This window comes from Schistocerca gregaria, chromosome 7 (assembly GCF_023897955.1).
Source record: "Schistocerca gregaria isolate iqSchGreg1 chromosome 7, iqSchGreg1.2, whole genome shotgun sequence".
Lineage (NCBI taxonomy): Eukaryota > Metazoa > Arthropoda > Insecta > Orthoptera > Acrididae > Schistocerca > Schistocerca gregaria.
In genome coordinates this window covers 126,601,190-126,627,197 of record NC_064926.1, presented here as the reverse complement: position 1 = coordinate 126,627,197, position 26,008 = coordinate 126,601,190, and the positions used below count along the sequence as shown (strand labels likewise).

Here is a 26,008-nt window from a genome sequence, read left to right as displayed (position 1 = left end):
GTTAAAGTTCGCGTGTGTAGCACGTCATCTTCATGGTGTAGCAATTTTAATGGCCAGTTGTGTATTTCAATGTACTTCGTAAGAAACAGCAGGAAACATCATTATGGACGAAATATGCAAGACGATTATTCCTTCATGCTGACCCACAATTATCGTATAAAACTTACGGAAACGTATAGCCGCCGTTTGACGGTATGATATGCTTTATTACCCGGTCTACATTTCAGCCTTCTGTGGAACAAATGAATATACGACAAAAGTACAAATAGCTAAAAAGCAGGGGTAAATATTATTGATGTATAGATTCCACGATTTATTTTCTTACTTACATGTCAGAAATCACCTAAGATGTATATCTTCGGTTACTTATACTTGGTGTTTCATATGTAAAGGTGAGAACATTTTTGTGGTATGTTAATTGGCTGGCGATTTGTACGACTTATTGACAAGATAAGAATATTAAATAAAACGGATGACTGGATCAAAGATTTACTCTTCGTTTCCTTGTGTCGAAGCAGCAGCCAACATAAACATAAGTGAAATGATCGTCGAAGATCGTCACACAGACATCACAGTCTGCACCATGTAATGTATGGTATGTGAAAGAAGTAACTAGTGGAACTGTTCATTTAACACGCGGCATACCTTATCTTTCCACCAGATAAAAGATGTCAGAATTTACATTATATGACAGGGAGAAACAACTTCATACTGTGCACGTAAAGATCGCGACATATACCATCGTAATTTAAGAGATGTAGAAGCTAAACTTTGTGAAACCATTAAATATTTGATACGTGGTTCGTTATAAAAATAAATAGTTATAAACATCTCAAGGATTACAACCATCATACTTAAGAGCAAGTTTGATACATTGTCCACAATATGAAAAAATTGTTTTAAACCTCGTTAAAAGATAACGTCCCTTTTACACTATATGTGTGTGCGTGTGCGCAAATTGGCTAGTTAAATGTAACTTCCGGTTTGTGGCTAAAATAAATACCTACAATAAATTGTTAGTTTACCTACCACAAGATGAATGAATCTATGGAATCAAATGAAGCTAAAGGTATCGAGAGGAACTGAATCACTGAAATGCACTTACGCGAAAGTATATCAAAAGATTCTTTCAGAAATGCTGAGCAGGAATGTAATAAACGTGCCATGGCACTCATTACATTTCACTAGGTTTTATTCTATGCCAGCGGTCTTCTGCCAAATCCGATCCTTCAGTGGAACTATTCCCATATACTTCGTAAGTAATAGCAAGAAACATAATTGATCATGAAATTTGAATCAGGCCTGGATACGTACACAGAAAGTATAACCGTTAAAAGCCGCTGTAGTGGTCTGGGGGACGGGAGAACACGTGGAGCTAGAATATGTCGTTTGGCTGCCGCAAAGTTGAAATCTGTACAAAACCAATCTGGATGAATCAGATGTATAGGGAAACAAAAGATATTGAAGGACCTAAACGTAGCTCATTCAGCACAGGAATGTTTTCTGAGAGGAACGTACTTGACGAGAGTGTTTGTTCAGAGGGAAAAAGAGAGTGCAACGCAATTTAAAAAATTATTTCTTACTAAGTAATTGGCTTTGTGAGGTGAAGAACCCATGCTGGGTAGTCGGACGGACATAGCCATGGGAAACTATGCTGATCGGTAGATGAGATACACAGGTGCATCTAGTGTGAGTCTCCACTTCTAGGCTTCATAAGATACAAGTGCTTGCAACACTAGAATCTGCTAAGGGACTGTTTTATGCTGTGACTGCAACTATAGTTGGGTCGGCGTACAAAGATCCCCGACATTTGTTGTGGGCTGCGACGGCAGTTTCACATGCCAAACACGGAGCACGATTTTGCAACACCTCTATGGCAACGCTTCGTTGTTGTCGCTGTTACATACACGACAACCGTTTTTGCTTCTGGTCGTTAGCAGTATGCAGGTGACACCTGGCAGCAGCGCTGCTAACGGTTAGGGATTTCCTCACTACTTCGATTCGACTGCAGCTCCAGAGTTGCAGTCCAGCGCGGGGCACCAATACGCAGTAGGCACCACCCAGGAATTTTGACAGCGACACTCTGCCACGAGTCTCGCATCAGCTCAATACCGTGCGCTGTCTGGTAAATAAAAGACCAAAGTCATAGTACGTTTGATACTGTGTCGTTTGTCTCAGAGTGGTAGTTAAAATCCAGGATAAACGATCCTGAACCCTTCATTTATACAAGGGGAAAATAATTTTTATCTTAATTTAATTGTAGTAATGGAAAAATATTGTTTCTGAATGGGTGCACGAATGGCAAAACGTCATATTTTCGGATGAATTCAGGTTCTGTTTACAGCATCATGGTGGTCGCATCCGTGTTTGGCGACATAGCGGTGATCGCACATTGGAAGCGTGTATTCGTCATTGCCATACTGGCGTATGACCCGGCGTGATGGTATGGGGTGCCAGTGGTTACACGTCTCGGTCACCTCTTGTTCGTACTGACGGCACTTAGAACAGCGGACGTTACATTTCAGATGTGTTACGACCCGTGGCTCTCCCTTCACTCGATCCCTGCGAAACCCTACATTCCAGCAGGATACTGCACGACCCAATGTTGCAGTTCCTGTACGGGCCTTTCTGCATACGAAAAATGTTCGACTGCTTCCCTGGCCAGCACATTCTGCAGATCTCTCACCAATTGAAAACATCTGGTCAATGGTGGACGAGCAACTGGCTCGTCACAATACGCCAGTCACTACTTTTGATGAACTGTGGTATCGTGTTGAAACTGCATGGGCAGCTGTGCCTGTACACGCCGTCCCAGCTCTGTTTGACTCAATGCCCAGGCGTATGAAGGCCGTTATTACGGGCAGAGGTGGTTGTTCTGGGTACTGATTTCTCAGGATCTATGCACCCAAATTGCGTGAAAATGTACTCACGTGTCAGTTCTAGTATAATACACTCCTGGAAATTGAAATAAGAACACCATGAATTCACTGTCCCAAGAAGGGGAAACTTTATTGACACATTCCTGGGGTCAGATACATCACATGATCACACTGACAGAACCACAGGCACATAGACACAGGCAACAGAGCATGCACAATGTCGGCACTAGTACAGTGTATATCCACCTTTCGCAGCAATGCAGGCTGCTATTCTCCCATGGAGACGATCGTAGAGATGCTGGATGTAGTCCTGTGGAACGGCTTGCCATGCCATTTCCACCTGGCGCCTCAGTTGGACCAGCGTTCGTGCTGGACGTGCAGACCGCGTGAGACGACGCTTCATCCAGTCCCAAAACATGCTCAATGGGGGACAGATCCGGAGATCTTGCTGGCCAGGGTAGTTGACTTACACCTTCTAGAGCACGTTGGGTGGCACGGGATACATGCGGACGTGCATTGTCCTGTTGGAACAGCAAGTTCCCTTGGCGGTCTAGGAATGGTAGAACGATGGGTTCGATGACGGTTTGGATGTACCGTGCACTATTCAGTGTCCCCTCGACGATCACCAGAGGTGTACGGCCAGTGTAGGAGATCGCTCCCCACACCATGATGCCGGGTGTTGGCCCTGTGTGCCTCGGTCGTATGCAGTCCTGATTGTGGCGCTCACCTGCAGGGCGCCAAACACGCATACGACCATCATTGGCACCAAGGCAGAAGCGACTCTCATCGCTGAAGACGACACGTCTCCATTCGTCCCTCCATTCACGCCTGTCGGGACACCATTGGAGGCGGGCTGCACGATGTTGGGGCGTGACCGGAAGACGGCCTAACGGTGTGCGGGACCGTAGCCCAGCTTCATGGAGACGGTTGCGAATGGTCCTCGCCGATACCCCAGGAGCAACAGTGTCCCTAATTTGCTGGGAAGTGGCGGTGCGGTCCTCTACGGCACTGCGTAGGATCCTACGGTCGTGGCGTGCATCTGTGCGTCGCTACAGTCTGGTCCCAGGTCGACGGGCACGTGCACCTTCCGCCGACCACTGGCGACAACATCGATGTACTGTGGAGACCTCACGCCCCACGTGTTGAGCAATTCGGCGGTACGTCCACCAGGTCTCCCGCATGCCCACTATACGCCCTCGCTCAAAGTCCGTCAACTGCACATACGGTTCACGTCCACGCTGTCGCGGCATGCTACCAGTGTTAAAGACTGCGATGGAGCTCCGTATGCCACGGCAAACTGGCTGACACTGACGGCGGCGGAGCACAAATGCTGCGCAGCTAGCGCCATTCGACGGCCAACACCGCGGTTCCTGGTGTGTCCGCTGTGCCGTGCGTGTGATCATTGCTTGTACAGCCCTCTCGCAGTGTCCGGAGCAAGTATGGTGGGTCTGACACACCGGTGTCAATGTGTCCTTTTTTCCATTTCCAGGAGTGTATATTTGTCCAATGAACACTCGTTTATCATGTGCATTTCTTCTTGGTGTAGCAATTTTAATGGCCAGTAGTGTAAATAAGAGTGAAGACACGTGTATCTGCTACTCTAGGATGAAGAGACTGGCTCCGGGCAGGACGTTTATGGCAGGCCTCGTCAAATAGAAGGCTGACAACCGGAAAAAATACTTGGGTGTATTTAAGTGATACCGTGGTTTCGCGACTCTGACAGTCATTTCGTGCTATCGTTGCATACTCCATTTCTGATTTCGTTGCATGTCAGATAAGAAAAATATATAAAATGAGAGAGAAAATTGTGACAGGAAGTTCCGAGTCGGCGCGGGTGCTTCCTACCGGGCAGCGTTTCCGTGTCGTTGACGCACTCGCCGGGCCTCGGCTCGGGCACCTTGCTGGAGAGGACGGGCAGCCAGGCGGAGCTGCTGGTGGCCTGCTCCTTGAAGCGGCCGCGGAACGCCTGCTGCACGTCCTGCAGCTTGTACGAGCAGATGGCCGAGCCCACCAGGCCGGTGCCCGAAGTCGTGAAGACGGCGTAGAAGCGGTCCGGCTCGTCCGGGCTGCGGTACACGTCCTCTGTGGGCAGACAGGCGCGCACACTCAAGTCCACCAGCTGCTCGCAGACACGACTTTCGGCCACAAGGCGCCGCATCGCTCTGGAGATGCAAGGAGTCAAGTTCATGCAGAAATGCACTAAAATCTACTGAAACACAGTGCGGTCCAGCCAACTTACCGAATACACCTAAAATTCTTTCATCTTCGCATGCACTTTGTCGCTTTAAGACAGCTTCCCAGACCCACAGTACATGGAAAACGGAAGCCAACATTTCCAAGCAGCGGATATTCATAAACGAACAGCATGTTCAAGAATAATAAAGCCTTTCATAGCTTTCGATAAAACGGAGGCGTCGAAATTGTATCCGAAATACACATGATCACGAAATTTCGTAAATGGTCAGTGTCTACAAAAATGTTGATGTTTGTGTGAAATCTTATGGGACTTAACTGCTAAGGTCATCAGTCTCTAAGCTTACACACTACTCAATCTACGTTATCCTAAGGACAAACACACACACCCATGCCCGAGGGAGGACTCCAACCTTCGCCGGGACCAGCCACACACTCCATGACTGCAGCGCATTAGCTCAGTGTCTACATCTCCCATTACATGCACAGGGGCTAGACACAACTGCGGAAACACTGACAGCAATGCTTACTTGAAAATAAATGCAGATGCTAGCCAAAGGTTTGCTGTTGTATTTCATCACGAAAAGTAACTGTGCAATGTCCTCAGTACGTTGCAAGGGTCAGCCGCGGTCAGAACAGTGTTATACGTACGTAGCAGTGAGTGTATTATGTAGGAGTTAAGTGAACTCTAACGTGGCTACATTGTTGCTGCTCCTATGGTCGGTGCTTCCGCAACCAAGGGAGCCGAAATGTTTGGTGTTTGAAGAGGCATCACAGTGAGGATTTATAACACTTATAGGGAAAACAAAACATTATCATCCGATAAGTCACAACGCGGACAAAAGTGTGTGCTGAGTGATCGTTCCGGAGGGTCACTTCAGAGGACCGTGTCGACAAACAGGAAGACGACAACTGCGTAAGTCACTGCAGAATTGAATGTCGCACTCGCGAAGCCTGTCAGTACCAAAATAACACGAAGGAAGGGTCGGAGGTAGGGCACTGCATGCGGAGCTGAAATATAAACCCACTCATCAGCGATGCAAATTCCCGTAACAGGAAAACGCCCTGCCGAACCCAGCAAACTTATTATAGAGCACTGTAAGGACGTTATTTCGTCGGATGAGTCTTGTTCCACACTGATTTCAACTTGGGGCAGAATTTACCTCCCAAGAGCGAAACATAGCAGGCGTTCGGTGATGATTTGGGAACTCATATCGTGGTATTCCATCAGTCCCATGGCTGTTTCGCGAGATGAAATTGTTCAAATTGCTCTGAGCACCATGGGACCTAACTTCGGAGGTCATCAGTCCCCTAGAACTTAGAACTACTTAAACTTAACTAACCCGACATCACACACACCCATGCCCGAGGCAGGATTCGAACCTGCGACCGTAGAGGTCGCGCGGTTCCAGACTTTAGCGCCTACAACCGGTCGGCCACCCCGGCCGGCTATTAAATAATTGAATTTGTGGTAAGATCGTATAGGACCAAACTGCTTCGGTTATCGGTCCCTAAGCCTACACACTACTAACTTACGCTATGGATAACACACACACACACGCACACACACACACACACACACACACACACACACACACACACACACACCATGCCCGAGGGTGAGTCGCGCGGACCGCGACAAGACTCCTGAGACCGCGCGGGTACCCCGCCCGGCTGTCATCTTATTCAACTGATCTCTACGTGAAATATATGGTGTTGCCTTTAGAATGAAGGTAAACTCTTCTTTCGATCACAGGTTGTCTAAATTTACCACGGCGGATATTGCAAGCACTACGCCGTTTTTCTTACAAGAAACCCTATGTCAGTGGGCCCGAACTTTTGTGTTACACGTTCCTATAGGCTACACCGACGTGTTGTCTTAGCAGACGGTGTCTGTTGTCAGACCTAATTGTTAAGTACTCCAAATACTGGAACAAATAACTAGAATTGTTGGCACAATCGTCTTGTTTAAGACTGCCTTTACACATGCTTTTAGTTTTCTCAGAACCCTTACAACATGACGTTATGTTAACTATTAGACAAGTTGATGTTGGTATACTATGAATGAGGTGAACACTGATGAGCCAAGACCTAGGATATCAGCCCACATCGAGATTGAATGATACATAATGGCGTTGCTATCAAGTGACGAGTCAAGGAAAGTCTACAATCGTAACAGAGAAGAATAAGGAGTCATTCTAACAACGGTAAGAGCCGCAAATGGGCAAATCATCCGGCATAAGAGACTTCGACAAAGGCAAGATTGTTACCTACCGGTGCCTAGTAACGAGTATCTCGGAAACGGCAAAGCTGTGCGTTTGTTCACCTGCTATTGTCGTGAGCAACTACGGAGAGAGGCGAAGGAAGGTGACTAGGCGACTAGGTGTTGGACGTACACTGCTCATCACAAGAGGAGGATATCGGAAGCTTGACCGCTCAGTAAAGCAGACAGGCAGCAATACGGGGCAGTTCTGACGACACAGTACAATCCTGGAACAGGCACAAGTGTTCTGCATAACACTATTCAGCACAACTAACAACAATGTCAATTACGATTACAGTCGGCATGGAATCGACGAGACTGAGCAGTCGACCAACGGAAAAGTGTCGATTCGCCGGATGGATCACGACCTTCTTCACACCATGTTGACGGTCGTGTCCGTACACGCTGTTCTACATCTACATCTACATACATACTCCGCAAGCCACCTGACGGTGTATGGAAGAGGGTACCCTCAGTACCTCCATCGGTTCTCCCTTCTATTCCAGTCTCGTATTGTTCGTGGAAAGAAAGATTGTCGGTATGCTTCTGTGTGGGCTCTAATCTCTCTGATTTTATCCTCATTTGCCATTGTCAGAAGGGTCTCTTTCGAATACAGAAGCCTCACTACACAGATGACATCTCAAAAGGACATGACGTGAAGAACTCTTCTTTGCATCGGAGATGCGTGTAAGAGATCGTACAGCTGCCTACCGAAATGCACGGTGACTGGCTGTGTGAAAAACAATTCAGGCAACTGATGACAAAGGGAATGTCACTGTCGCCGCGAGGAGTGGCCGCTCGGTTTGAGGCGTCATGTCACGGACTGCACGGCTCTTTCCGCCGGAGGTTCGAGTCCTCCCTCGGGCATGGGTGAGTGCGTTGTTCTTAGCACAGGGTAGTTTGAGTAGTGTGTAACTCTAGGTTCAAATGGCTCTGAACACTATGGGACTTAACATCTGCGGTCATCAATCCCCTAGAACTTAGTACTACTTAAACCTAACCAACCTAAGAACATCACACACATCCATGCCGGAGGCAGGATTCGAACCTGCGACCGTAGCGGTCACGCGCTTCCAGTCTGAAGCACCTAGAACAGCACGGCCACACCGGCCGGCTGTAACGCTAGGGACCGATGACCTCAGTAGTTTGGTCCCTTAGAAATTCTCACACATTTGAACGTTTTTTGAATCTCATTGTCACTGCAAGGAAAGCCAGACCGAAACACAGGACTGTGGTGTTGCGATAAAGGTGGCCTGAGACTTTAAGCTTTGCAAGGGTCATTTTGGAGGAGACTCATCAACATTAAAACCCTAGTGGTAGATTACTGTCCTTGAGGAAGGGCAGACGGCTAGTACTCACGTATCTCGTCGAAGTAGAATGGGAACTCGCCGGGCAGGGAGCAGTTGAGGCGCGCCTTGAGGAAGGTGGCCCAGTTCTGCGAGAGGATGTTCTTGCCGCCGGTGTCGCGCTTGCAGACGCGCGCCACCCGCGAGTAGACGCTCTTGCCGCAGTTGATGTACTCCACGGCCGGCTCCCGGAAGAAGAACAGCACGTGCTCGCCCACGTCGAAGGAACCCACGAAGTTCGGCTCTGTGGGCAAATGCCGTTGCACAAATGATGAACAAAACACTCACCTCTACAAAAATCTGATTTCTTTTCGCCAACACTGGAAGTAAATATAATTACAGCCAAATGCAAATGCATTGGAAATCAGTAATATTATCAAAAAACGTAAGAGTTACCTAAAGCTCACAGTATTCTTCAACAGGAACAGTAAAATAACACTGATCCAGAAAATACAGGGTGAATCAAAAAGAATCATCCGATTTGGCACGTCTTTTTTTTCTGAAACTAATAAACATATAAAATTAACAAATAACTTCCGGGAATTCAGCAAGGTAACACTTTCAGTAACCGCCGATATTTCAGCGTGAGAATACCCCGCCATTTTCAAGCCAAACTGCAATGGACAGGCGACGTACATGCAAATTTAAAACCTCGGTTCTCTAATTGAAGCAGGAAAGGTAACACACACACTGAACACTAGTGCCACCAAAGATGACCAAAGTCAGAGTTATCGATAGTGAGACTACGAATTCGCAGGTGAGGTAGCTTTGACTCCGTCCCTCTGTGTTTTGACAAGGGAGAGAGCCGGATTCCAAACAGAGTTTAAACAGAAACGTCCATCCCTGGTAACGAGGTTGCTGGCTAATTTAATCTCAACTGTCTCCCTAATAACACTGTCCCAATAGCTGGACGTGCATGCCAATATCTCGGTGTTATTATATAACCTGGGGTGACCAGTATCCAAGCAATGTTCGGCAACAGCAGACCTACTTGGCTGCCGTTTATGCTGACTACATCGGTCCTCCACGGTCCTGATAGTTTGACCAATATATGCCATGCCGCAGCTACAAGGAATACGATATACACCCGCCTAACGCAGACCAAGATCATCCTTAACAGAACTGAACAGTGCTCTAATTTTAGATGGAGCTTGGAAAAGTCAAAGTGTTACCTGGCTGAATTCCCGGAAGTTATTTTAAAGTTGTATACGCCAGGAGAAACTCAGGACTCATATAAAATTAATTTTGTTGTTTGATGAACAGTAAAGTCAAAAACTCTTTTTTTCATACCTTTTTATAGCTGTTCAATACGACCCCCTTGAGATGCACGGCATATGTCAATGTGGTATTCAAATTGTTTCTACATTGCAGTGAACATGTCTTGTAAAGCTTCCACAGCTGCTGTTAAGACATGTCTCAGTTCATTCATTGTTGCTGGTAATGGAGGCACATGAACAGAGTCTTTTGTAAACCGCCTCCCAAGAAATAATCACATAAATTCAGGTCCGGTGGCCTTGGAGGTTAGTAATGTTAGGCTGAATCATTTGGTCCAGTGCGACTGATCCATCATTCAGTAATTCTTTGCTTTAAAAATTCCCGCACTTCCAGATGCCAGTGTGGCGGTGCCCCGTCCTGTTGGTAAATGAAGCCGTTCGAATCAGTCTCCGATTGTGGGGAAAGAAAGTTCTAAAGCATATATGTGCTTCCTGTAACAGTGTTCACGGCAAAGGAAAATGGACCATACTCCTTTAGCTGTCAGACTGCATAGAACACATTAAATTTTGGAGAGTACCTCTCATATTGTACAACTTAATGTAGTTGTTCCGCACCCTCCATTCTCACATTATGACAGTTCACCTTTCCATTTAAATAGAATGTTGCCTCGACACTAAACACTTAGTGTGGAAGTAAACTGTCATCCTCCGCCTTGCCAAGAATAAAATTATAGAACTCCACACGTCCTTGTCTGTCAGCTTCACGAAGAGCATGCAGGAGCTGAAGTTTGTATGGTTTCCTGTGTAAACGTGGACGCAACACACGCCAGACGGACACCGGGAGCATGTTGCGCTGTCGAGCTGCACAGCGAACAGATTTCTGTGGACTCCTTGTGAAACTGTGGTGGATGCGTTCGATGTCTGTGTCAGACACTCCGGGAAGGCACGGCGATTTGCCTTTACACGAGCAACCTCTTTATCGGAATCGTTCATGCCTTCGTCTAATGCTATTCGCTGTAGGAGGATCCACACCTTACCTAGTACGAAAGTCACACTGAACACTTATTACTGATCTGCACTGCGCGAAAACGTATAACATAAAACTCTTTCTGTTGCCCTCACACCATTTCTTCTGAAACTGAAGTGGGCGCACACTGCTGCAACCTAGCGGCAACCATGTGAAACTCCAGGGTTTGCTTTTTCCAACATGACGTTGTTCATGCACATATCTCATTATAATAGTTACGATTTTTCTTTAAATCGGATGAATCTTGTATTTCATTCACGTTAGCATAAGCAAACCGAAGCTCATAACGGTGCCGATTGCAGAAGCTATCAAATGGGTTGCCTATCTTAAGGAGCATGAAATATTTTGTGGTTCAGTACTACTTTGTCAACTCTGTACCGCTCCTTCATATCTTTCTTCATCTGTCAACCTATTTTTTTTAACTTCCTTCGATGACCCTACATTTCAAATTCATTCAGTTTCCCCTTCAAAGGATTTCTAAGTATCGACGTTTCACTTCCATACAATGCTGTATTCCTGCGGTAATTTTCAAGAACTTCTTCCTCAGTTCCATATCAATTCTGATATCAACATACGTTTCTTACTCTCTTCGGCTGTGCCAGTCAACTCTGGCGTTTGATAACGGCATTTGCAATAATGTCTCTTGCTTTTCGTAATACCGGCGAATGCTGCAGACATTGTTTCGTCCCTTCCTCCAACCACTGTCGCCTCCAGAACGCCTTTGACGACCATAAAAGGCACATTTATACAGAAACAGATGCAACGTAATCAAGATTTTTAGGCACCTACTGGCAAGGACTTGTCACAGAAACGAGTAACAAACAAAACGGTGAATAATAATAAATATTAGCAATCGTACATGATAGGATAAAAAACTAAAAATCTCACTTAACCGAAAACAAAATAAGGACAACTATCTACATATACAGGATGGTCGATTGATAGTGTCCGGGCCAAATATCTCACGAAATAAGCGTCAAACTGAAAAACTGCAAAGTACGTGGTATCACGTAACATTCCGCCAGTGCGGACGATATTTGCCTCGTGATACATTACCCGTGTTAAAATGGACGTTTTACCAATTGCGGAAAAGGTCGATATCGTTTTGATGTATGGCTATTGTGATCAAAGTGCCCAACGGTCGTGTGCTATGTTTACTGCTCGGTACTCTGGACGACATCAGCCAAGTGCCCGGACCGTTCGCCGGATAGTTACGTTATTTGAGAAAACAGGAAGTGTTCAGCCACATGTGAAACGTCAACCACGACCTGCAACAAATGATGATGCCGAAGTAGGTGTTTTAGCTGCTGTCACAGCTAATCCGCACAACAGTAGCAGATAAATTGCGCGAGAACAGGGAATCTCAAAAACGTCGGTGTTGAGAATGCTACATCAACATCGATTTGGCCCGTGCCATATTTCTATGCACCAGGAACTACATGGCGACGACTTTGAACGTAGTGTACAGTTCTGCCACCGGGCACAAGATAAATTACGGGACAATGATAGATTTTTTGCACGCGTTCTATTTAGCGACGAAGCGTCATTCGCCAACAGCGGTAACTTAAAGCGGCATAATATGCATCATTGGGCAACGGAAAATCCACGATGGCTGCGACAAGTGGAACATCAGCGACCTTGGCGGAGTAATGTATGGTGCGGCATTATGGGAGGAAAGATAATTGGCCCCCATTTTATCGATGTCAATCTAATATACGCTGTTCTACCTATGTTACTACAAGATGTTTCACTGCATGACAGAAATAAATGGTTCAAATGGCTCTGAGCACTATAGTCATCAGTCCCGTAGAACTTAAAACTACTTTAACCTAACTAACCTAGGGACAGCACACAACACCCTGTCATCACGAGGCAGAGAAAATCCCTGACCCCGCCGGGAATCGAGTCCGGAAACCCGGGCGCGGGAAGCGAGAACGCTAACGCACGACCACGAGCTGTGGACTGCATGACAGAATGGCAATGTACTTCCAAGATGATGGATGTCCGGCACAAAGCTCGCGTGCGGTTGAAGCGGTATTGAATAGCATATTTAATTTCAGGTGGATTGGTCGTCGAAGTACTATACCACGGCCCGCACGTTCACTGGATCTGACGTCCCCGGCTTTCTTTCTGTGGAGAAAGATGAAGAATATTTGCTATCGTGACCTACCGACAATGCCTGACAACATGCGTCAGCGCATTGTCAATGCATGTGCGAACATTACGGAAGGCGAACTACTCGCTGTTGAGAGGAATGTCGTTACACGTATTGCCAAAAGCATTGCAGTTGATGGACATCATTTTGAGCATTTATTGCATTAATGTGGTATTTACAGGTAATCACGCTGTAACAGCATGCATTCTCAGAAATGATAATACAAAAAGGTACATGTATCTTTTTACAGACGAATGGAAAAACTAGTAGAAGCCGACCTCGGGGAAGATTAGTTTGGATTCCGTAGAAATACTGGAACACGTGAGGCAATACTGACATTACGACATATCTTGGAAGAAAGATTAAGGAAAGGCAAACCTACGTTGCTAGCATTTGTAGGCTTACTGAAAGCTTTTGACAATGTTGACTAGAATACTCTCTTTCAAATTCTAAAGGTGGCAGGGGTAAAATACAGGGAGCGAAAGGCTATTTACAATTTGTACAGAAACCAGATGGCACTTATAAGAGTCGAGGGTCATGAAAGGGAAGCAGTGGTTGGGAAGGGAGTGAGAAAGGGTTGTAGCCTCTCCCCAATGTTATTCAATCTGTATATTGAGCAAGCAGTAAAGGAAACAAAAGAAAAATTCGGAGTAGGTATTAAAATCCATGGAGAAGAAATAAAAACTTTCAGGTTCGCCGATGACATTGTAATTCTGTCAGAGACAGCAAAGGACTTGGAAGAGCAGTTCAATGGAATGGACAGTGTCTTGAAAGGAGGATATAAGATGAACATCAACAAAAGCAAAACGAGGATAATGGAATGTAGTCGAATTAAGTCGGGTGATGCTGAGGGAATTAGATTAGAAAAAGAGACACTTGAAGTAGTAAAGGAGTTTTGCTATTTGGGGAGCAAAATAACTGATGATGGTCGAAGTAGAGAGGATATAAAATGTAGAATGGCAATGGCAAGGAAAGCGTTTCTGAAGAAGAGAAATTTGTTAACATCGAGTATAGATTTAAGTGTCAGGAAGTCATTTCTGAAAGTATTTGGAAGTGAAACATGGACGATAAATAGTTTGGACAAGAAGAGAATAGAAGCTTTCGAAATATGGTGCTACAGAAGAATGCTGAAGATTAGATGGGTAGATCACATAACTCATGAGGAAGTATTGAATAGGATTGGGGAGAAGAGAAGTTTGTGACACAACTTGACCAGAAGAAGGGATCGGTTGGTAGGGCATGTTCTGAGGCATCAAGGGATCACCAATTTAGTATTTGAGGGCAGCGTGGAGGGTAAAAATTGCAGAGGGAGACCAAGAGATGAGTACACTAAGCAGATTCAGAAGGATGTAGGTTGCAGTAGGTACTGGGAGATGAAGAAGCTTGCACAGGATAGAGTAGCATGGAGAGCTGCATCAAACCAGTCTCAGGACTGAAGGCAACAACAACAATATGTATCGCATTGGAACAACCAAAATAAAATGGTCAAACGTACCTACGTTCTGTATTTCAATTTAAAAAACCTACCTGTTACCAACGGTTCGTCTAAAATTGTGAGCCATATGTTTGTGACTATTACAGTGCCATCTATCACAAAGCAAAAAAAGTGGTCCAACTAAATCATTCATATTTCCTTACGTACTACACGAATATGTAACAAAAAATGGGGGTTCCTATTTAAAAAAAAAAACGCAGTTGATATCCGATGGACCTACGGCAGCGCCATCTAGAAGGTCAACCATAGCGCCATCTGGTTTCCCCCTTCAAGCTAGACTAGTTTCGTTCTGGTAGTTTTTTCGCTTGACACTTATTTCGTGAGATATTTCGCACGGTGACGATCAATGGACCACCCTGTATACTTTGCGGAGCAGCATATGCTGGATGGCGATGGGTATCTTGTACTACTAGTCATCTCCTTTCCCGGTCCACTCGCAAATGGAGAGAGGGAAAACGGCTGTCTTTATGCCTTCGTAATATCCCTACTCCCCCCCCCCCCCCCTCACCCTTCTTCCCCTCTTGGCAGGTCCCCGGACTCGCACACGCCGGAGATCATCGCCATCTGTGTCTCGTGTGTGTGTGTGACGTCGTTTTGTGTTTTTAGTGTCCACCGTCACGCTTCTACGTTCACTTGTGCCATCGGATTCGTCAGTGTTCTGTGTGCCGTGTCAACGTGTTTTCGGTGTCGTTATCGTCGGGTGTGAACAGCTCCGTGTTTTTTTGTTTTTGTGTATCTGTGACCACTATTTTTTAGCCCGTCACTATGTTCATTCTGTTTCTCCAACCTGTGTTCTGTCATTGTCAAAAATATGGCTGAAGAGCGGCGTAGCATGCCGCTGCCAGCCTACCTGTTTGTATAGGTATTAAAATAACAATAAAGGAAAAAAAATCCCTACTTCCCCTTATAGTATCCCCGCGGTCCCTATGCAAAATATACACTGGCACCAGTAAAATCATTCTACAGTCAACTGCAAATGCCTGTTCCGGAAATTTTGTCCCGTTTGAGTTCACGAAGCACTTCTGTAATATTCACATGCTGAACATGCTCCCATGGTAACAAATCTACCAGCATAATCTGAATTCCTTCTATATCTTCCTTCAAACCGACAAGCTGAGTACGCCAAACACCCGCGCGGCACTCAAGAATGGATCGCGGAAGTGTTCTATACGCGATCTACTTCAAAGACGAGCTACACTTCGCTAGAATTCTCCCAATAAACCCCAGTCGACGATCAGATTCTCTACGACCGTCTTTACGTGCTCGGTCCCTTTCATGACGTTTTGCAACAGCTGCACTAGAATATTTAATCGACGTGATTGTGTCAAGCAGCATGTAATGATGATGAAAATTAGTAGTGGCGGTGCCAGCGCCAACTAAATTAGCTTACGAACTCTCGAAATTGTGGAATTGAGTACGCAAATTACGGAAGGACGGATATAATGCCGATGCGAGATGGATTTGAAAATTAACGCTTTAACCATGCACCATGGATCCTATGAAGTTTAGCTGAACATTATTTTTTATTAATCACCGTTTCTCATTACCACTACCAATTATTAACTTTGACTGTTTCAATAACTTTTTATTAAAATGTTGCTTCTGTAACAACTACTTATCTCTATATCTTCACACATATTATTAATTAATATTTTTCCTCCTCACCATTTTACCTGCTTTACTCATTACCTCATGCACACATTTCATTATGCAATACTACTCCACGTAACTTCACTACTTTAACAAGAACCAAAAAATAACTACACACCAGTTTATTCGCCGGACGTCCACATCTAAAAAACTTAATGTCTAGCAAAAAACATCGCCGCAGTTGTACGGTTACGCTATTTAAAAAGCATTACTGGTTTCGTAACGTTAGTTACATCATCAGGTGAAGTCCGTTACATCATGATACCGGAAAATGATACTGAACTTTCCACCGGTTTTCTAGAAGTTCTAGACTTCGCTCCATTCTAAAAATCGTGTCGCAGCCCACGACAGACTAATGCATAAGGGCTCTGGGGGACGGAGGGCAGATAGCCGGAAACATGTGGCAGTGGATAAGAAGAGTGCAGCGCAGCGACGCGCTCCGAGATACATAAGGCTTCACTGAAACTACAAATTAAGAGTTCATTTCTTCCTGTTATCCCCTTCCGTTCACGTAACCGTTCCCAACTGCATAAATTTGATCGTTGTTGATTTACCTTCGTAAGTCTAGGATCCAGCGATCATTAAAATTGCTGATATGAATGTCACTAGATAATTTGTTCGCCAGATTGGGACGACAACAAGACGTAAGAAGGGCGTACAAAAGTAGCCACTGCATAGTGGCTAAAGTGAATAAATTAGTTCTGTAAAATCGGCTATCACCATCAGAGAGGTTTCTGATGATGTTGGCTTTTCCTTTGGCTCATTCCAAGCAATTTTTTCAGGTCTCTTGGGCATAAAACGAATAGCAACAAAATTTGTTCCGTCCTGTTGAATGTTGAATTTCGACCAACGACAACATAGCTGAGGAACTGATGAATGAAGTCGAAAACGATCCAGAGCTTCTAAACATGAGTGTACGGGTATAATGTTGAAATCAAGGTCCAATCGTCTAAATGGAAAGTGCCTGAATGGCTCTAAGCACTGTAGGACTTAACATATGAGGTCATCAGTCCCCGAAGTGCCAGAAGAGCCCGGTCCGTACAAAATTTGATAAGTGTGATGACATGTGAGGTTTTTTTCACTGTTTTCTTCGATTACAATGGGATTGTGTATCATGAGTTCCTGCCTTTTAGTATTACGGCCAATGAGGAATACTGCCTGGAAGTTATAAGCCGTTTGCATGAAACAATTCAAAGGAAACAACCAGAACTGTGGCAGAACCACTCGTGGAAACTGCATCGCGATAATACTAACGCATACATCTCAATGACACCTCATGATTGGGAACAAAATCGTTATTTTGCATCAGGCATCGTATCTGCCGGACTTGGATCTCTGCCACTTGTTTCTATTGCCGAGGCTGCAGAAAGCCATGAAAAGAAGTTATAATGCCACCAACGACGTGAGAAAAATAGAATCGCTGAAGAAGCTGAAAACCATAACGAAAAGTGAGCCCTCGAAGTGCTTTCAAAACTAGAATAAGTACTGCCGCTAAGTGTATTATATCTGAGGGGCCGGGGGGGGGGGGGGGGTGAGAGATTGCTCCAAAAGGGGGCAAAGCTTATGTAGATAAATAAAGATTCTTCGAGAAAAACAGAAAGTGTCGTTACTTTTGATCACACCTTGAATACTCTGATTCTTCAAAATTCACAAAATTTTCAAACTGCTGGGTTTACGTCGAAAAGAATCACACCCAGCCGCAATATAAATCACACCTTGTGTATGGTTCATGTGTACTGTTGTTTACCTTTGCTTGACGCTTCACAGGAGCTGGTGAACTGTTTTTCGCCTATTACGATTGTCGATTTTTGTTGCCAATCACACTGAGGAGCTAAGACATTACGAACACTGCCCACATAGATACTTACGGCTCGACGCATACCAGTGATTTACTATCGCGAGCTCGCAGCATCGTTTTGTCCAGCGTTTCTGCAGCGCATGTGAAACAATGGAGCGGTACACACTGCGGCAGAGGCGATGCGAACTTGGCGTGAGAACGCAGCGAGAGGATTGTGCTTTCCTAGCACTCGCTACGTTTACATGTGATATACTGCATCTTCCGAAAGACGAACATCGAATACGCGAAACAATTTTTCGCTGTCGTGTTTACACGTTAAGGTCTGAAGCGAATTTGCTAGCCCTATTAAACAAGGCGTCCGGAGAATAGCTGATCCAGTTTCTGATTCAGTCAACACAATCGTAATTTCTCTTTATATCAATATTGTAGGTGGACAGTTAAGTGCTCAGTCAAACATTTCCGTTTCTCTTTCACTAAACAATCAGTCCATATTAACTGAATCTTTTGAACACAAGACCTAACCCGACAACCAAAGCACATTTCAAAAACAGTTGTGCGTTTACATGGGGCCGAAAATCTATTGCGGATGTGGGAATTTTCACCATGGAAAGAAGTATTCCGACTTCCACGCAGAAGTCGTCTGAACAGAAGTAAGGCTTCAGGCGGCTGCTCTACGCTCGTGCATAGGGCGCGCGCCGCCTTGATCTCGCGGCGTACACACGTCAGAGCGGGCGGCGGCAGGGTGGCAGCACTGCGCAGTGCTTCCCCGCGGGGAGTCCCGCGACGGAATGCGCGCCCTTTGTGCGGCGGGCGTCGCGGCTGACGCGACGTCGCGAGCACAGGCGGCGCCGGCGGCCTTTGATGTGCGACGCGGCGCACATCAGACGCGCCTCCAGCCGGCAGCTGACGCTAACAGCTGGCCGGCGCCGCTATAGATGTACGACGCTATGTCGCTAAAGCTGCCGTTGTGACTCACTGCTGGTCTCCATTCCGCTTACGGCACCGTTTGCGGTCCTAAAACACTGCACTATATAAAAAAAAGTCGCCGAGAAGGAAAAAAAGAGAATGTCTCCAGGAAAACGGGACGTCTCCCGACATTATATTGGAAACCGGCCCTAGTTGTTACACGGGGCAATTTGCTACATGTGAATTTTGAATTAACCGCTGGTAGCAAAGCAATTTCCATCCGGTGGATGGTAGCACTTCATAGTATAGTTCTTATGCCGAGGGCTGGTGATCGGTATTATAAAGACCGGGAGAGGAAGTGTTGTTTCTCAGTCTGTTCCTAATTTTTTCTTTTCCGAGTCTCTTTTTTGTCAGCAACAAAGTCTTTCTTACACCAGCGAAAGTGCTGAATCATCTGAGAGTCTTAACTGCAGGTGATGAATAAAGCGCTTAAGATATCCACAAAATTAAAAATTGGTGTTTATCTGTAATCGATAAGTAGCCAATGTATGTGGAAATTTTACACTTTCGTTGGGTCTAGTTATTACAGCGTCTAACAAGTCACATGTCACTTGCAGTTTGTTGCCGTGTTTTTCCACTGCGAAGATACAAGAAATTACAAAAAAAAGGCCCCGTGCCTAAAGAAACATACAGCAAAGTGGCAAAAGAAGTAATGGCTTGTTCTTCAATGAGAAAAGGCGCTAATAAATATGGAATAAAATTAATGATGTTAAGGCGAAAAGACAGTTATTTTTCAGTGCAAGAGAGAGAAGATGTACACAAAGACAAAAGAAGTATAAAAGATTTCTATAATTTTAGATAATATTCCTGGTAAATAGCGATCTGTTAGTGAAGTAAAATAATCAAAAACGAAGTCTCACACAGTCACTTATAAAATATAAGACCGGTTTCGGCGCCTAGTAATAGACCATCTTCAGATAATGCACGATCCGGCTGACGGTGATGACGCCTGAAACAGTTCTGCTGACCCCAAGTGCAAAAGAATTTCTGAAGAGAGAGTTCACCTGACGGGGAAGACGACTGGTTGTATACTAAGTGCACTGAGCCCCAAAAAAATGTTCAAATTTGTGTGAAATCTTATGGGATTCAACTGCTAAGGTCATCAGTCCCTAAGCTTACACGCTACTAACCTAAATTATCCTAAGGACAAACACACACACCCATGCCCGAGGGAGGACTCGAACCTCCGCCGGGACCAGCCGCACAGTCCAGGACTGCAGCGCTTGAGACCGTTCGGCTAATCCCGCGCGTCTACCAAGCCCATTTTCAAATTAGTGCATCTACGAAATGGTTTCAGCATACTATGTGTGCACAATGGACTGATGATTATTTTGGAAATTTTCATTAATACTAAATCTGCAAGTTCTCCACAACACCGACTCTTGAAAATGTCAGATTACTAATAAATTTTTAAAACAAAACAGCCTTTCCATAATACTGACAAAAAATTGCATGAAAGAGAAAAAAGCGTACGTAATACTGTAACATTTTTCATCAATACTTGTTAGGCTACACTATGTGTAACAACTACCCCACCCATGCCTCATTGTGGGGTACATATTTAAACGGGCAAGAACGGAAATGATGTCAAGTCAGTGACGTTCCTCAGAGCTGAGCACAAGTAAATAAAGATGTGGTGGATCTATCATAATGGTGCAATATTTTAAGGTATTTCAAATAAAAATAACTCAGAGACCTTCTTGTGCAAAAATAACAATATTCCTGCCCTCTCCTAGTTATGAGCATATAGAGGTCACTGTTGCACTGTGAAAATATTAGCGTAGAAACTAAACGGTAATGCTTACAGAGCCTTGGTCAACCATATTTTTCTTCAAAATTGTGACTATGAATGCAGAAAAGATCACAGATTCCTGCGCGATGAATTACCAGACAGCCTGGAGTTGATGCACGGTGGGACATCACCCCATTTTCTACGAGACCTGCGACAAACACCTCACCACAACGCTTGCTTCATGGGCGACTGTTTTGTCTAGGATGTTGGATAACACGGATTGCATACCGGAGCTACATCCGTAGGATTTCCGTCTTTGAGAATACTTCAAAACAATGATGAATGCACACCCCATCGACAACGTGCAAACGCTGCAGGAGCGTGTGACCAATGCATTTGATGCAATCCGAATGCAGTCAGGTGAATGTGAAAGGCTGCGAGATTCATTGCGAAGAAGAGCCAAAAGATGTGTCAGTCTGTGTGTTAACCACCTGCACGACTGCCTACAGTGTCAACTGGTACAGACGGAGGGAACAGAATAAGAGGACAGATCGGCTCGTATCTCAGTAGCTATTGGTTTCCGGACATATGATTTACCGGAAATTTTCTTGTAGTATCCGTCAACAGTAACTCCTGTTGGAATACTTGTGTACTCTGTAGAAGGAAAAAGAAATACGGCAGATCTGGTTCAACGTCTCGTTGGGGAGGAGGACGTTAGAGAGTAAGTGCAGGCTCGGGCTCGATAAGAATGGGAAAGAACCCGCGTCCATTTTCGAGGATCTGCCTTGTCACTGACCACAAGCGCTTTAGAAGAACCAAGATAAAAGCTAAATCTTTGATTCGAAAAGATTTTATTTTCCGGCAGAATCACACGCAAATTTCATTTAGGAATTACGTGTTTCAGCCGCTACCGACCGTCGTGAGATCGAAAGGGGAAATAAGAGTTAAAAAGTTGAAAATAAAGCTATGCAGATTACTTCAAATTTAATACACTAGAAATACAGTGATGTCATATCACAAGACGGATATTGCAATTCACTCTTGCCCCTGCCAAAATGTCGTTAACTGAGGCACATTGTGTATATAAAGGCTAATCACTTGCCGGGCGTATAATTAAATAACTATCCTTGCGCTATTCCACTTACGCTGGTAAGTAAAACAGCAAATATAAGTATTGTGGTCAAGAAAATGTATTTTAAATGTTTCAGTTTTACCGTAATCGGCATAGGTTCAATTTTAACCTTTCTAACTGTCTTACAGATCGGAAGATGGGTAGTGACATTCGAAAATAGTAATTTGATGTTGAGATTGTGTCTGATTGTGCCAGAAAGTACAGCATAGCGTATTCTAAAATGATCTTTACAACATTGTTCTCGTATATTTCAGACATGGGGATAGGTAGAAAAGTGCAGTTTGCCGCAAAATGTTCACACACCTAAAGTTTTGCTAGCTGATTAACTGACTTCATTGTATGGGTATTCTGTAGCGCGAAGGATATTTAAGCGAAACTGCTTTTCCTCCTTTGTCCGGCCTGTCATGTTCTCAATGACGTATGCAGTTGCTGCTCCGATACGAGCTCTCAGTTCCTGCAGAGAGATATCGCAGAAATCCAATGCCTGCAGACCTTGAGGGCCAGGAAATGGACCCGCCTCTGGCGAACCAGCGAACTGGAGAGATGTCACCCAAATCCTTCCTAACGATAGAGGCCCAGTGAGAGAGGCACTATGCTTCTACCACAGGTTACAGTTCTTCAACCTGCGGAAATGTAAAGTGTTCCAATGCGTATGTTCAGATAAACAGTCGAGGTTGGAGAAGCCTCTACAAAAAGAAACACTCCCACCAGATGGCCACGCTTTTTCCTTTTGACAGTCGCTCACAATTTCCATGCTAAAGTTAGCGTTCTATGACATGAGGCCCTCGGATTGTGTCGGTTTATCTTCCAGGACACGTGAGAGCAAGTTTAGTCCTCGAGAATCATATTTTCCAAACGACCTGGGTCATGGTCGTTGCGACTCCGACGCTCAGTTGCAAATGATATGCACTTTGGCCTCCATCAGGTTGAGGCGCATGCAGCAGCTGCACCTTGCGGGCTTGAAGCTTCAGTATCTTGTGTTGGATGCTGTGCTCCGTGGTTAGTAGTACCTGCAATTGTCGAGACGCTTGTCGGATTGATAAATGCATGTTGCACCCGTTCCACATCTGCATCACTCAAGCTCAGACGCCCAGAAGTCGTCCTCTTCATGACATTTCCAGATTCCTTGAACCTCTTGTATACCTGTGTGATGGCGGAAAGGTTTACCATATCAACCCATCTTAGTTCTCTGATTCCATACAGGAGACTAACACATCTATAACACTTTGCTGCCATGACTTACATCAGGAGTGGGAGAATCACTGAGTGACTGGAACCAGTACTACACTATCTACAATCTTTTCTTTCTTTTGCTTACGCCATAGCCCAGCAGCGATCGCGGTGTCGGCGTGGTTAGAACGGATTTGGCAAGGTTATTTTTAAGGGTGGCCGGATGCCGTTCCTGCCGCCAGCTGTCTGCATCTAGTGGAAATCGTGAAATAGTGCGAACGTGTTCCAAATGTCTGCGAGGCGTGTAACTGAGGCGGAACGTGGGGACCAGCCCGGTATTCACCTAGCGGGATGTGGAAAACCGCCTAAAAACCACATCCAGGCCGGCCAGCACACCGGCCCTCGTCGTTAATCCGCTGGGCGGATTCGATCCGGGGCCGGCGCGCCTACCCCAGGAAGCAGCGCGTTAGCGCTCTCGGCTACCCTGGCGGGTACTACACTATCTACAATGATCGAATGCAACTAGTGCGTACTTTTAAGAGGATAAGTGATACTTTGTCTAGTGAGCTTATATTTCTGTTGTATACCAAATGCGTTACGGGACAAGTATTTTTTCTGTTTCTGGAGTTATTTGTGTGAATACAACTTGAGCAGGAAGGGATACTCACTGTCGAGCCACTTGGAGTCGTACTTGAGGGTCCTCTTGAAGGAGAACTCGCGGCGGCCGGTGGTGAGGTTGTGCAGGTCTGTGCGGAAGATGACGGTGTCGGCCTTGGTGAACTCGGCGTTGGTGCCGCTGTAGAGGCCCGGCAGGCCGCCCGGGTTGCCGCGCTCCACCCACACCGCCGTCGAGTTGTCCGCCGGGTCGTACGGGCACTTGGCCACGCCCGTGCCCACGCCGGGCACGTGGTCGCGCCGAGACAGGTGCGTCAGGTTCGCCTGCAACACACGGGACCATCTTTGTTTCTGTTGTGTCGGGCAATGTCGACAAATACACATCGAAGTTATAGCGCTCATCCGACTGAACAGAAACCTCACAACTAATCATGCACAATTTCCAAGCAAACAGAGCGGGGCAATTACAGAAATAAATCTGAATAGTAATTTGATTCGTAATTTTAGATACCTTAAGTGTAGCAGGCGAAAATACCACAGCATCAGTATGTGTGTATAGATTAAACTTAGATGAACGAAGTCATCGGATACCTCCTAATATGGTGTCGGCCGTCGGTTTTACTGACGTAGTCCAGCACCTCGACGTGGCATGAACTCATTAAGTCGCTGAAAGTCCGTTGCAGAAATACTGAGCCATGCCGCCACTACAGCCGTCCATAATTGCGAAAGTGTTGCCGGTGCAGCACTTTGTACACATACTGAACTCTCGATTATGTCCCATAAATGCTCGATGGGATTCGTGTCTGACGATCTGTGTGGCCAAATCAATTGCTTGAATTGTCCAGAATGGTCTTCAAACAGATCGCGAGCAACTGAAGACCGGTGAAAAGGCGCATTGTCGTCCATAATTTGAAGTCGATGAATGCCAACAAATGGTCTTCAAGTAGGCGACATAAACATTTCCAGTCAATGATCTGTTCAGTTGGATCAGAGCACCCAGACCACTACAGGTAAACACAACCGACACCATTATGAAGCCATCGCCAACTACCACAGTGCCTTGTTGATAACTTCGGTCTCGTAAACTGATAGGCGACCGGGATAGCGGTGTGCTGACCACACGCCTCTCCATATTCCCCTCCACTGGTGTCTGTGAACTGAGGATGCGGTCGGTACCGTTAGGCCACCATGGCCTGTTCAGACGGAGTTTGTTGATAACTTGGATCCATGGCTTCGTGGCGTCTGCGCCACACACGAGCCCTACCATCAGCTCTTACCAACTACAATCCGTTCACCAGGCCACAGTTTTCCAGTCACCTTGGGCCAAAACGATATGACCACGACCTCACTAGCGCTGCAGACGATGTAGTGCTGTTAGCAAAGGCACTCACGTCAATCGGATGCTGTCATAGCTCATTAATGCCAAATTCCGCCGCTCTGCCCTAACTCATACGTTCATCGTACGTCCCACGAGGATTTCCGCGGTTACTTCATATACAGTTGCTTGTCTGTTATCACTGACAACACTACGCAAACGCCGCAGCTCTCGATCGTTAATTGAAGGCCGTCGCCCACTGCGTTGTCCGTTGTAAGAGGTAATGCCTTTAACTTGAGAACACTTGTCACACACTAGACGTTGTGGATCTGGGAATATGAATCCCCTAACCATATCCCAAATGGAATGTCCCATATGTCTAGCCGCAACTACCATTCCGCGTTCAGAGTGTCTTAATTTTCGTCCTGCGGCCATAATGACGTCAGAAACCTTTTCACATTAATTGCCCGAGTACAAATTACAGCACCGCCAATGCACTGCCGTTTTATACCTTGTGTATGCGATATATCCGATACTACCGCTATATGCATATCGCTATCCCATATCTTTTGACATCGCAGTGTATTCAGAGATAGCAAGCACCAGTCAGAATTTTTTCTCGATTTACTTAAATTACACTATTGGCCATTAAAATTGCTACACAAAGAAGAAATGCAGATGATAAACGGGTATTGATTGGAAAAATGTGATTAGATTTTCACACAACCTGGGTGCGTAGATCTTGCGAAATCATTACCCAGAACAACCACCTCTGGCCGTAATAACGGCCTTGATATGCCCGGGCGTTGAGTCAAACAGAGGCGTGTACAGCTACAACTGCCGATGCAGCTTCAACACGATACCACAGTTCATCAAGAGTAGTGACAGGCGTATTGTGATGAGCCAGTTGCTCGGCCACCATTGACTAGACGTTTTCAATTGGTGAGAGATTTGGAGAATGTGCTGGCCAGGGCAGCAGTCGAACATTTTCTATAAGGCCCGTGCTGGAGCTGCAACATGCGGTCGTGCATTATCCTACTGAAATGTAGGGTTTCGCA

General features: G+C 45.5%; 1 protein-coding gene across 2 annotated transcripts in view; it reads right to left on the bottom strand.

Annotated features, from left to right (window-relative positions):
* LOC126281361 (semaphorin-2A-like) overlaps positions 1–26,008 on the bottom strand; it is a 2,101,799-nt gene that overhangs the window by 32,774 nt on the left and 2,043,017 nt on the right. For both annotated transcript variants that reach the window (XM_049980274.1, XM_049980273.1), the window contains 3 exons: positions 23,689–23,959; positions 8,695–8,925; positions 4,725–4,961 (listed from right to left, as the gene is read on the bottom strand). In XM_049980274.1, the coding sequence (XP_049836231.1) occupies positions 4,725–4,961; positions 8,695–8,925; positions 23,689–23,959 (739 nt within the window). The remainder of the gene's footprint in view (positions 1–4,724; positions 4,962–8,694; positions 8,926–23,688; positions 23,960–26,008) is intronic.